Source organism: Uloborus diversus, chromosome 4 (assembly GCF_026930045.1).
Source record: "Uloborus diversus isolate 005 chromosome 4, Udiv.v.3.1, whole genome shotgun sequence".
NCBI lineage: Eukaryota > Metazoa > Arthropoda > Arachnida > Araneae > Uloboridae > Uloborus > Uloborus diversus.
The window spans coordinates 129,634,741-129,649,605 of NC_072734.1; the positions used below are offsets into that span (position 1 = coordinate 129,634,741).

The 14,865-nt window shown below is 33.8% G+C and overlaps 1 protein-coding gene across 1 annotated transcript in view; it reads right to left on the reverse strand.

Moving 5' to 3' along the window:
- Nucleotides 1-7,235: 7,235 nt before the first annotated feature.
- Nucleotides 7,236-14,865, reverse strand: part of LOC129221294 (somatostatin receptor type 2-like) — a 114,687-nt gene continuing 107,057 nt past the window's right edge. Inside the window, exon 4 of the mRNA XM_054855752.1 lies at nt 7,236-12,235. Coding sequence (XP_054711727.1) covers nt 10,404-11,684 — 1,281 coding nt within the window. The 5' untranslated portion in view covers nt 11,685-12,235 and the 3' untranslated portion in view covers nt 7,236-10,403. The remainder of the gene's footprint in view (nt 12,236-14,865) is intronic.

Genomic DNA, 14,865 nt, shown 5'->3' on the forward strand with positions numbered 1-14,865 from the left:
ACACCAGTTCTCAGTAACTACCTTCGAAATTAAAATTTTCTGTTAATTTATGTAGGAAGTCAGGGCTGAACGAGCACTCCTCTTCTATTTATTGATTAAATCTGGAACCTCAAGGGAAATATAATAATTTTGTAAGCTCTCGGTAAACAAACGCAGAAATTTATCTTTAGTTTGGAAGCGTTATTGGAGATCTGCTATAGGTTGTAACTTTGCTGTGGTTTTTGAAACCTTTCAGTGATTTGCATTTCAGAATTAGGATACTTTAGATTTTAAATTTGCTGTTTTTTTATGTAGACTTAAAGAATGTTTTTGCATATCCCGTTTAATGCAGCTTATTGTAACAAAATTGAATGCAAAGTGGGGTTGAGGATAGTAGGACAAAACGATACCTAATTCCATTCTGCCATGCCACATTTTTTGTTACTTTATGTATTTGTAAAACTAAGTGTTAAGTTAATTTGTAAAATGAAACAAAGTTGAATGCACAGTGGGGTTGAAGATAGTAGGGCAGAACGATAAATAGTTCCATCCAGCCGTGCCACATTTTTTGTTACTTTATGTATTTGTAAAATTAGGTTGTTTAATCTTTAATATACGGTGTGAAGCTAAGAGAACAAGTAAAATGAACAACAAGGAAAATATAAGTCTGTGGAATTTCCTGTGCAAGTAATAATTTTACACAAAATCGATCGATTTAAGGGATCTCAGAAACTCTCCGAAAAAATAGCAAACAACAAAAAACAAAGATGAGTGAAAAAAATGAAGTAAAAATAAGCATGAAAAGAGAGACAAGAAACAGGATCAAAGAAGAAAGTATAAAGAAAAACGTAATTTACAGAACTAAGATAATAGCCCTAGAAAGTTACTAACAATTTTCAAGAGGAAGAAAATGGTTTCTCAGATGAGAGTAAAACGTAAAATAACGGAGAAGATGACTCCGAGTATTTGCAATGTCGATCTTAAGTCTGTGCACCTATTTAGGGCTGAACACATTGTCAGATCTGTTTCAAATGGGTCTATAACCGTAGTGTTGTCATAGACAATGAGGACCAAAATTTTTTCATGATGTTAAACAGTATACTGCCGTAGGAAAGTTAAGGGAAGTTTTTTCAGAAATTAGTTTTCGAGATATTTGAAAAAACTCTTTTTGGATTACATGCTAACAAGAAAGAAATGTTGCAATTTGACTTTCTTCTGTGATTTTTTCCCCGCGGAGCCCAAATAAGCAAGTTTATATAATAAAGCTAAAGTACAATACATGACAAAAATGAAAAAAAAAAAAATACAAAAAAAAATTGTAGACACTGCTCTGTATATTCGGAAGTTTTCCACAGTATAGTTTCCTTTTTTGTTTTTCTTTTAGAACCTAATTGTTAACATTTTATATAATTGATTCTGTATCGTTTTTACCTTTAAAATCAGCCCAATGTTATTTTTGAACGCTTAAAAATACATTTAAGCTTATTTTTTTGACCGCATTTTGACCGATTCATTCGAACTATAACATATGAAGTCATGTCCCTTCGACAGCCCGACACATCATATGTTCTGCCTTCGGAAACTTACTGCTAAATTAAAACTTCTTGTTTTTCACAACCGTTTTTCATGACATTTTAAAAAATCGCTCTCCACTCAACCCGGACTTTCCAAGAGGTTTTTTTTCTTCTTCTAATGGGTTGCATTATACAGGGTGTCCGAGAACTCTTTGACACATTTCAAAAATTCGGTTTAAAAAAAATAAACGAGATAGAAAGTAAAATTAAATTATATATACATATAGTAAAGTTTTTTTTTTTTTTTTTTTTTTTTTAACCCATCAATACACCTCAATGTGGGCCCCTTTCGTCGCACGAAGAATATCCATCCATCCATCCTATAATCAATTTCTGACCAAGTTCGTTGTGGCATTGATTCTGTAACTTGTGAAATTGCAGCTGTAATGTGATGTTTAAGATCTGAAATGTTGTGCACCATGGTAGAATACACAGTGTCTTTGACGAATACCCAAAGAAAGAAAGCGGGGGCCACTGAATGGGACCATCTCGTTCGTTCCACCTGTTTGGGAATTCTCGATTTAAAAACTCCCGCACCCAATTTTGCATTGCAATTTTGCGGCCATTTTTGCATTAAAATTTGTTTTTACTATATGAGGTAATAAATGTAATTTAATTTTACTTTCTTTCTCGTTTTTTTTTTCTTCTTTTTTTTTAATCCAATTTTTGAAATGTGTCAAAGACTTCTCGGACAACTTGTATAATCCAAATCAATGGCAGTCAACTTAAGGATTGCAAATCATATGGGGGAGGCGAAACTGATCCAACAGTCCTGTTATGTCCAATGATACGGATCGAAAACCATTTTCTGCATCTTCCCAAAACCACAAATTATCTTCATTGGGTATTAAGAAGGATTATTACAAATTTTTAACAAAATAAACGGAAATTGAGTTTTAAAATGGAAATGGAAACTGTTAGATGGACATTGCTGTTGAAGTTGGAGCATTTTTTTTTATTAATACGCATTGATACCGCCTGTTATTATATTATATAGAAAAAAATATTTACATTTTTTTAAAGTTTTACCCGTGAGATTCATCCTAGTATGATATGAAGCACTCTGTGGGGAAAATGGCTTTGTACCACTGATCTAAGTGACTCTACGGAGCACAAATACTTCTGAATGCATATAGCAGGGCCTATTTCATTGAAACTTTTCAGCATTGCTTACTTAAATCCGTGTGAAATCTTTTGAGCATCGTAAGTATTTTGCTAAGTCATTTGAAATGCATTCTGATCGCAATTTGAAGTGATGCATTTTATTTTCCGACAGTGCAATTAAGTCACTTCTCAAGTCTACGCCGTTGAATTTCATCCGCCATAAAATATGATTTTTAGCTGCATTGCCCGGTGTTGTACTGTCCACCTCTAAAAAAAACGTTGGCAGCTGACGCATATTCAACAGTCAGGTTTAAAAAAAAGAAAGTCGTGTAAAAAATTCGTGTGAAATTTCCCTTCAACATGTAGAAAACAGCAATTTTCTGACTGAGTTTAACCTTCTTTTGATTTTTTAATAGTCCAAAAATTTAGTCATTGTTATTAAAAGGCGTAAACTTTCCGTTTCACGGATTTTCTGGCGAAAACTTCTTAAGGAGGATTCCTCTCCTCCCCCCCCCCCTATTGGGGCGAAAAAAGACCATGCGGACTCCTGAGCATCAAAGGACCTGTGTGCCAAGTTTGGCAAAGATCCGACGTAAACTGTGGATTAGCATATAGAAAATACTCCGTAGAGTGTTCCACCCCCTTTGCACATAAGGAGGCACCCCGCCCCCTCCTGTGACAATTCCTGCGCACCAAAGCCATCTATGCCAAATTGGGCAAAAATCTGACTTAAATTGTATATCTGTTTAATGAACATACAAACACACAAATAAACCTTCACTTTCTTATAATGGATTATATAATTAAATTTATTTTAGTTATTGCGCCTCTGTTCAGTGCACGCTTTTGAACTGCATTTATACTGCAAACACATTTCCACTATTTTCAAACTCATTAAAAAAATTCCACGTCCTCAAAGTTAATAACTCAATTTCTCGTTGCAACTCCAAATAAATAATAATAAGAAAAAAAACCTATGATCAGTGCTTTAAATGCCTCAAAAGACCGCGAAATTGTTTGATTTCTCCAAAAATTTTTCAAAGTATTATTTTTATGCACGCGCACGCGTGTGTGTGAATTCTGAAACTAATTAATAAGTATATTAATTCAAAATTGCTTCAATTTTTTTCTGATGTAGCAGGTTTGTGAAATAAATCATATGAGGTATTGAGAAGCAAAGAGATGTAAGTGGCAAAATTAAAAATTTGGAGACAACCAGTACAAATAGTAGGGGAACCTCTCCTCTGTCTTGAGGCAAGAGTACTAGTAGCCTCGGTAGGTGCTGCTGTACAGCATGATTTAGAAAAAAAATCAATAAAAGTCTACCTTGTAGGATGTTATCTTTAAACGTGTTTTACTCGAAACTTGAAAATGTCCACTTACATCCATTTGCTTCTCACTGCCTCATAAAATCTTTAATTTGTCAAAAAAGAACTCCAAATTGTTCTGTCCATCTGGGATGCTGAGAAAAGAAGACGACCTTTTATGATTTCAGCCACTAAATTTGATCCATAGGTAGTCCTAAAAATACGCTGCTCGACATTGAAAATGCAACACCAAGAAGGAGTGGTCAGAAAGTGATGAAATTTGGAAAAAGGACAGAGATAGCAAGGAATAATAAATGGTTTTAATTTAAAAATGATAGGCAGAATACAGAGCGAGAACGGCGTCTGCTCAGTAGGATGTAGGACCACCGCGGACAGCGATACACGAAGAAACACGTCTAGGCATAGAGTAAATAAGGGTGCGGATGGTGTCCAGAGGGATGGCTCTCCATTCCCTTTCAACCATTTGCCACAGTTCGTCTTCTGAACGAGGCAGGGACAGAGTCTGCAAACGGCGTCCAATCACATCCCACACATATTTGATTGGTGACAGGTCAGGAGAGTATGGTGGCCAGGGAAGCATCTGTGTGCCTTGGAGAGCATGTTGGCAGACGCGAGCAGTGTGTGGTCGGGTGTTATCCTGCTGAAAAATTGCATTAGGTAGCTCTTAAAGATAGCCGCAGCACATTATCCAAGTATCGTTGTGCCGTCATAGTGCCCTAAATACGAACTAGAAGTGATATGGAGTTGTACGCAATTGCGCCCGAAACCATTATGCCACGTTGTCGTGCGGTGGGACGTTCCACAGTTACTGCCGGATTAGATCTTTCTCCACGTCCACGCCACACACGTATGCGGCGACTATCACTGGATAAACAGAAGCGGAATTCATCTGAGAACACGACATTTCGCCATTCTGTCATCCACGTCGCTCTAGTCCGGCACCATTATAAACGTTGCTGCCTATGTTGTGGGGTCATTGGCAGTCTTCTTAGCGGACGCCATGATTGCAGACCACGTGAGACCAAACGACGGGAAATGGTTCTGGTTTACACGGGAACATTCAGGGTATCTTGCACCTGCTGCAGAATCGAGGAGACAAGTGACTTGTGGGTCTGCTACAGCTTGTCGGTGGATGCGCCGATCCACGCGTTCTGACGTCACTCTGGCTGCTCCTGCACCCCTCAATCTTGCCACATTTCGTTGTTCCAACCATCTTCGGCACAGCCGATGCACCGTGCTCGCATCCATTTGGGTATCAGCTGCGATTTGACGCACGGACCAACCTTCCCTTCTCAGTCCGATCACCATACCCCTCGTAAAATCGTCTATCTGCTGTAAGTGCCTTCGTTGACGTTGGTCTGGCATTCTCTCGTGTGACACGTATCCTCAAAGACGAAAACAAAATTTCTTCGATAAATCTCCAGTCAAAAATAACGACACGAATATTGCCCATTCTGAAAGTTCCTTCCCTTATATCTTACTTCACGTGCGTCGAAGCGCTGCGCATTGCACATCATTTACGCAACTCAGTGATTCACGTCTACTCTAAAATTTGAATAAATTTCTGAACACTCCTTCTTGGTGTTGCATTTTCAATGTCAAGCAGTGTATATACTCCAGGCACGACAGGAATTTTAAGAAAAGTCATCGTATTAATTTCCACTCAGAAAAGTTGAAATATTTTAAGCAAATATCAACAACAAAGCTTATTTTTTTTTAAACTACAAAAGCGAGAACAACTATCATATACTATATAATGCGTAGGATATGCCTAATGTGCCTTAATATTCACAATTTTGCTGTCTTATAAGCATCTGTTTTGTTTAAATGATTAGTTCAAAAAAAATCAAAAGATATAATAAAAAAACCCAAAGGATTTGTCCCTTAAGCAACTGCTGCTATTTAAGTATGCTAAGAAGCAAATATGTGAAATGAAACATACTTAATCAGTTCTAACGCATATTTTAAGCTATCTTTTACTTAAGAAAGATAACACTTCAAAAAAAGTCTGAAATTAGCAGTATATGATGGAGACATTTTTCACAAATGTAACATGAATAATAAAAAAAAAGAAAGAAAATGCATAAAGTCTCTCCAGGAAAAACTTAAACCGGAGCAAAATCAAAATAAAAATGCATAATTACTACGACCATTCCGAACATAGGTGCAATACAGGTACATATAAAAAAGTATTAAAGAAAATCACGGTTGTAAGTTCTATCAATTTCAATTGATACAATATGTTTACGAAATGCTCAAAAAATTACGTTAGGATTGCTGGCTTGTTTTTGTATTCTAAATTAGCACTGCATAGTTAAAGTTTCTAAAATAGTCTTCTAAAGTGAGAAATTTTAAAAATATAGAATTTCAAAATGTATTGTAAATGAGACATTACGCACCAGTTATGTAAGCTAAATTTGTACCTGTACTGTGGCAAGAAAGAGCACTGATATTCACACAGATAATTATATTACTAGATATTAGTTATCTAAAACAACTTTCAGAGTGCCGAAATTGTAGCCGATGGGAATTAAATAATCTGAACACATAGAAAAATGTAGTATATGAACTAGAACTAGAAACTGTTAGAAATACTTTTTGAAATCCTAAAAAAAAAAAAAAAAACCAGAAAAATTCATTAGCTAGATTGAATGATAATGATAAACTTTGCTACAGACGAGCTTTTGTGGTCTAGAAAATGTTTCATTCCTACAGTTTTAGTCTTTTCAAACATAACAAAATTTTTAACGTGGTGAAAATTGCGAAATTTAGATAATTTTAGTCATTTGAGGATGGTTTTGAAATTCTTAATTAAATTCTCAGTGGTCAAAAGAATGCAAAGAATTTCAGACAAGGAAAAGATTAATTTTGACTTTAAATTTTATTACAGAATCGTTGAAAAGTTAGTCTGTTAACATTAAAATTGAAAAGTTATTTTAAAAAGTAACTTATAATTTAAAAATGGTAAACATATAGCATATGTAAAAGTTTTTTGATTATTCCAGCTCTAAAAACACGACTTTAATCTTCTTCATCGAAAAATGTTTCAAGGGGGGAAAATGACTTAAAATTTAGCGACAAATGACAAATAATGTATACTAAAACTGTTTTAATATTTAAACTAAACTTCTACAGATTGTTACATACATAAACAACGAAAAGACCAGCAACAATTATATATATATATATATATATAACTCAAGTAAATAGTAGTCAATCATATGAAGGTCATGAATACACATCCCATTTACGTAAACAATGCGCCCTCATAAGCAAATCCTAATAAATGAATAAAAATAAAATAGCTTTGAGCCTATTTTGATTTTGTGGTAACATTAGGATATCTTAAAAGAACTGTTGAATTTTAAATACCTTATTTAATTTAAATGGGACTCATATTGCTCTGCGGACTCATATTGATGAGTACCGATGACAGTCATCAATATTAGAACAATACTAACATAAACGTATGCAACGTGAACCTCTGAAAAGGTAAATTGAAATGCAACAGTTGTTAAAAAAAAGTGCAAAATATTAAATTCGTGAAGTTGAGCTCCATATTTTATGGTAATGCGTTTATGATTACTTTAAATAACATGGCATTAAGATATGGATATCCAAATTATTTTGAAAGATACATTTACCCGCACAAACCAACAAATTTAAATAACTTTTAGGCTATATATATATTTTTTTTTTCTTTTCTTTTCTTCTCCTTTTTTTTAAAGATTAAACTAAAATTTGTTCACATTATTTATTTCTCAATTTAAAGTTCAAACCAAAATAATCTAAAAATTTGTTTGCAATTAAATTATCTCATTATACTTATTATAGTTATGAACTAATAACAGCAAAACCTCGATTACACGACACTCTTTTAACCGAAACCTCGTTTAGTAACTGAAGTAATATAAATAAAAAGGTCAACGGCAGGAAACCATTTTTATTATAGGAATTAAATTATTTAAACGCATTTTTATTTCTCCCTGTAAAAGCTAAATTACCCCCACAAGTAAATTTTTTGAACATTTTTGAAACACCTTTAAATTTTGAAATGCTGTTAAACTAAAAAGTGTTTGATTGTGAAACTAAAGTATTCCTGAATTAAGTAATTATTTCTTCATTACAAATTTATGTTTTGATTTAAAAAAATAAAAAAAAAGAGTTGCCTGCATTATTGATAACAAAATTACGATTAAAGTTTACTATCAGACGTCTTATTTTGCTTACACTGTATTTTCTGGATTGCGTAATATTTATTTATAAAAACTATTTTTCATATTTACAATAATGTTTAGCAGGTTCACAGAGTTAAAATTCCACTATCTCTTAACAGCTACTTTAAGTATCATTCTGACATCCGGAAATTTTGATTTACCGACGGTGGTCCAGTCCCGATTATTTCAGTTATATCGAGGTTCCACTGTGTATTGTTTAAAAAAAAAAAAAAAAAAAAAAACTCGAGGTTGTTAAAGCAATATCCACCATAGCTTGATATCAATACAGACAAGAAATGGGAAGTATCTTTTGACGAAAATGATTTCATTTTGTCTTATTACTATACATATTTTATTCCGGAAGTATAAACCTTTAATTGAACTTTAGAAAATTTCACAACTTAAATATTCTACACAAAAGCATTTTTTTTTAAATTCATAGATACACATTCTTGAAGAGCATATTGAAGTATTTAACTTAATTAAAAATAACATTTAATTGTTTGATTTAAAGTTTATGTCAATGCAAAAGGATTTTTGAAATAAACAAAACTATTTCGTTGCATAATTCTCCATTTTAAATTAATTCAAAATGTATAGCAACTGTCATTACCGGTGAGGAAACTACCTCAAGCAAAATCTCAGGCAAATTAAACGCGCTAGTACTTTCACAACATTACACTTAATAATTACCTTCAAACAAATTATTTACTTGTATCTTTTCAGCATTATCGAATATCTTAGAAGACCAAAACTTTACTTACTTCAATAAATGAAAAAGTATCCATGTGTGAGATTTTAGTCGTTATTGTAGTCGTTTGTTACTTTAATCACATGCAGTAGCTTCAAAAAAGTAAAATAAATTTTAATACCTACATCAACTCTGAAAATGCAATGTCTTGGAATTGTGAATTCTCAAATTAATAAATGTAGCACCGTGCAAAAGTCATTAAATACATCAACAAGCAGAAATTAAAAACGTGCTTCATATAGTTAGCATTAGCACTATTGCGATGTCTGTTTAGTCTCACAATCGAAAGTCAGTTCAGAATTTCCATATCAGTAAACTTGGTAGTCTATCTATAACTGTAGGTGAAATATAGGTGCTATCTTCATACTCAACGCACAGAAATACAATAAAAGTAAATGCTTCGCTTGTTTGACTATCAGTTATAAATATTGGACAATGTACTCATGTCTGAATGTTATCTGATAAAATGGATATCAAACTGTTTACTGACGATTTGTTGTTTACTCTTTACTTCATCTACTTAGAAACATGCACACCTTCCCATAACAGCTGGAAGTATATCTTTAACAAACATCACAGCTCGAAGTACACCTGAATAGATATATCGATATAACAGTATGAATTCTTGTACTGTAGTTTTATGAAAACTCACTACTATATAACTCACTTTATAAATAATTATTGAAAACCGGAGATCGAGAAAAAGCTCATCTTTGGCTATTAACACATCGCTTCATTTGAAGAAATGTCGGAACGGACACTTTGTACATCCAAACATCTCATTGGTCCTTCAGTAGAGGGGGAGGATACACAAGAGAATTTAATACTCTTGACATTTTATTGTCTATTCCATCTGTGGCATAACTGGATATATTTGTAATAAAACTTGTAATAAGATGTGGTTAAGCATCTGTTTATGTACGACGTAACATTTTCGGAACCAGGGATTGAACATTTTAAACTAGTTAAAATAGTTCAAACTAAAATTTCATGTAGTTCCAAAAACAAAGAGTAAGTACTATTAAAACAGATAAATGATAAGGATTAGAAAGTTTGAAAGGTAAAAAAAACGGATCCTAATCTGAGAGTCTAATTATTTTTGAACTTTTCATCAAATTGTATTTTCTTGGGAATAATATTCTCGCTATAAATTCATTTGGACGCGTGTGCTTGTGTAACTATGTTGTACTTATTTTGTCGCTGGAGAAATTCAGTAAAAAACAGTTCATTTCTTACGAAAAACGCGGAATGTTTATCTGTTCATCAGATATTTGTAAAATTGTAACAATTTCATTCGCATTTAGTTTCTGACAGCATTGTTCTGAAGAGATAAGGACTTAAAAATATGTCGTTGAAAAACATGTTGCTGTCTTATTTTTAAAAAACCTACTAAATTCCCCCGAAAATTTGAATTTTAACTTTCCGTTTTCTTTAGTAGCTCAAAAATTCCTCACACCTGCGTCGCCTCAGTCTCTGGCTGCTGCTTATAAATTCCGTTCCTCACCGAATTGTCTTTGTCACTAGATACTACGATATTCGACCTAGATGTCAAAGTTATCGCAGTGGATGGTTCTAGTTCGTTCCTCGGTTTTTGATCCCTATTCATTTGAGCTCTGGAAGATCCACTGCGGGTATGTTTAGGGAAAACACTGTTTTCCACATTCAGTTGAGCATTGACTTCCATGCGCGCAGCGCAGGTAAATGCTTTGGCGAAACTCTTCTTAAAGTTGTCACTGAGGAATGCGTACAGGATGGGATTCATCGCCGAGTTGGCGTAAGACAGACTCCCGGCCAATAAGATAATGGTGAGCCCCAAATGTCCCTGCCCCTGCCTCGGTGGCAAGAGGGTGATGTACACTTGGGTTATCCAATATGGCAGCCAGCATATGACGTAGACGGTTATGACCGTCAGAACAAGGTAAGTCACTTTCCGATGAGACCGTTTTTTCTCTTTGGAACGGTTCTTTGGTCCAACAGTCCTCAATTTGCAGATAACTAAAAAGTAGAAGAGCAGAATGAGCACCAGAGGAATGGCAAAACCGAGGGTGAAGGAATAGAGGGTGAAAGCCTTCTGGCCATTCATGAAAGCACTCTCAGGCCAGTAGATGTTGCACGATATGGCAGATCCATTTTCAAGAACATTCGCGTAGATGTAAATGGGAACCATCAGTAGCGCGGACACGGTCCACGCGGTCAAGCAGATGAACTTGGCAATGAACGGGGTACGATACCTGGGGGAAGATATAGGGTGGCAAACGGCAACATAACGATCTGCACTCATCACAGTCAGCAATAAGCTACTGGTGAACTGGTTGATGGAGGTCGTGGTCATATACATCTTGCACATGAGTCGACCGAAGGGCCAGTAGTTGAAAGTCATGGTAGTTATGAGGAAAGGAAGTCCCGTCAAGAACATTTCGTCGGCCAGAGCGAGGTTGAATATGTACATGTTCGTCACAGTCTGCATTTTTGAGAAACGTAATACGACGTAGAGAACGAGAGAGTTGCCACACAGTCCTACCAGAAATACAATTCCGTAGAGTATTTTAGCGAACTCTAGGATGATATAGGGATGCCTTTCTCGCTGAAAAAACTGGAGCGTGTTGTTGCAGCCAGTGGCGTTCAGATCGCTGATGTTGAAATCACTGTTATTGAAGTAGAAATCGCAATCGGAGTAGTTCATACCGGGAAAAGGAAATATCGTAGTATCTTCAAATGTTATTTCCTCCATTTTTCTAATGGCTTAATTTCTCAAATATTTTGAAGTGAGTAGATTGTTTTTTGTGTAAAGTTAAACATAGGTGCATTGAATCGTGCGATCACAACACGTATATAATTTAACATCAGTAGAAACTGGTACCGGTATTGTTCTGATATTGGTGGAATAAGAATAGAAATGATTCGAAAACATTTTCGGGAAGCACTCTCCAGCTGGTTTCGTAGGCGTGATTCTTCGACCACCTGTTGCGAGCGATCAGTTATTTTCTCAACTCTTCAGTGAGAGACAAAACGAGCCGAATCGTCTGCAAAAACATGTGTGAAGGTCTCGTCTGCGCAACACCTTCAAGTGTCGCTCTCTCAGCGAGCAGTCAATGAGCGTTTGATTGTGATTTGCGGGGGTGCCCGCATCGCAGAGGCCGCGGATCCCGACTGGGCGTTTTCCGCTCTGAGAGATGAAATGGTTCCAGAGGAGGGCAAGAGGAGGGAGAGAGAATTCGTCTTCGATCGGTGGCAACTGCTCCGCCGTTCACGAGGAGACCAGCGCCGCCAGGCGGTCACACACTGAAAGAAAGAAAAAAAAGGAGATTCATGAAAAACCGGAGCACGGTGTGAGTAAGCAAGGAGGTAGGCAAGGTGGTTTTTGACAGCAGGAACCATTGCTTCGTGGGGTGAGGGAAGATTTCAACGATTGTTTGCGTTTCATATCGGTGGCTCACAAAGCCCATTCTTATGTTAATTTCGGAAAACGGCTGAGTTACATTTTAAATCTGCTTAAAGTGTTATTAATAATTCGTTTATGTCCTTGCACTTTGAACTTTTTATAAATACTTTCACCAGCGGACTAATTAAAAGGGATCAGTTTTTCATCAAAACGTTTTTAAAACAAAATAGTGTTTTAACATTTATCAACAATTTGGTAAACGAAAAGCAAAGTGTTTTTGCAAACTATTTTTGTTTTATGTCATTTTTCTTCTTATTTGTTTTCTGCTAAGCATTAGCATTGAATCACAAAATATTTGGTTGAGATTTAAGTAGTTTAAATTTGTAACGCCAAATGACATGGTATTAAATTTAAGTTTATTATTATTATTATTTTGTAACATTAATAATTCAAGTTTTGTTAACGTATTTTTAGTATAAGCAAACAAGACTTTAATCCAATAGTGGAAATTTAGATTTGAAAAATGGATAAAACATAATTTATAATTGCTGATTCTTTAAATAGTTTTAAAAAAAAAACTTCAATAGCCATACGAAATTGCATCTCTCTCTCTCTCTCTCTCGTTGTTATTTTATTTTTTAAATCTTCCACACAACTACTACTTGAGATAAAAATCAAAATAACATCTACATAAGCTAATGAAGATACAGATAAATTTTTTGTGTTGTAATATATTTTGGAATCTGTTTAGTGTTCACTTTCAAAATGTTAACATTTAGTTTTCACATTATTTTACTGCGTATCATGCTTCGAACGTAAATTCCTCAACCGTTGGAACTTTTTATCGTAATGAATTGCTTTATTAGGATGACTTAAATATTAATTTTTACTAATTACTTAGTTGAGAAGGCATGGGAAAAAATGACTTTATGATTTTTTGACCTAAAAGAATAATTAATGAACAATATCATATAAAACAAATTTTGCACATCATTTATTCATGCAATATCATACAACTACGTATATCTTGACACATGGAAGGTAAGTTTAAAGTAAAGAGATCGATTTATATTTGATTATTTATTATATTTTTATTTTTAAATTCAAATTTAAAAGAAATCACCAATATAATGTTGTTGAATAACAATATTGTAGTATCGTATTTCTTAAGTATTAGTGAAGGCCGAACTCTTTATAAGTACTTAGCGGGAAACAGATTTATGGGTGTAAAAATGTGGTCGCCATTTAAATAGTTTGAAGCAGCATTTTAAAAAATATCGCTAGAGAAAATTATTTTATTTAAAATAAATGACTTAAGTAAAAAAATAGTATTCTCCTTTTTCTATTTATTTCAAAATTTTTTTAAAAATTCAGATTTACTTATTTATTTATATATTTTTTATCTATTGGCGGATTATCAATCTTTGATCTATGAAATCATTATTGATTTCCTTAACTCGGATCTATTGCAGCAAGTATTATTATTATTATTATTGCTTCAAGTATTATGGAATAAATTTTAAAACATTGTGAGTTCTTAATGTTTTTTTTTGTACAATATTAAGTATGAATGAAAATTCCGAAGCAATTTACTGAAATCTATGCAAAATTTTAACTTTTAGAAACAAGAAGAAATAAAGTATATGCCGCATAGCTATTCTAAAAATCATTATATATATATATATATATATATATATATATATATATATATATATATATATATATATATATATATATATATATATATATATATATATATATATATATATATATATAGCGAATTCATTAATAGAGTAACGCTGACGTCACCAACAATGAAACTCGCGCCACGGTATGATACTTTGATAATATTTTTTGGTAATGTTTGACATGCAGAGAAATGCTTTATTTTGACAAGGCAAAACTGGATCCGCCAACTTAACTGTTTTACTGGTAGGACTGTCATTTAAGGATAAGGAAGAAACGATAAAGTGGTCGACAATGAACTCTATCTACTGAGTTTAGGGTTTATCCACTGGAGTTAGGGTTAGAATTTCAACTATCAAAATATCACCAAACAGGCAATGACTTCGTTCAAATGTTGGAAAGAATTTTTAACTGTCATACCATGACGGGCAATTTTCCATTAATAATAATAATGATAAAAAGAACGTGTAAAGTTTCAAACCTGGCTGGAGTCCATGATTATGACCATTTTAATTTGTCGAAAGAATGTCAATATTTTAAAATATTAATTTTTCTTGTTTTTATTATCTTGCCTTGTGTAAACTTCAAAACTTAAAACTGGAAACAACTGAGTCATAACTTTAAATATTAAAATTTAAGTTTTTTTTTGACTGAGCAACAACCGAATATGCCAATTTTGACTCCTTTAACTGCTTCATAAAAATACATTGTCTAAAATGTCCTAAGTTAAAACATAAAAATTAGAAAAATCATTGAAAAAAATTCGCGTAAACGTGCCCCGATCTACACTACTGTAAAATTTGCTACTAAAGGCAACAAACTAATTTCAAAGCAAATTTTAAGC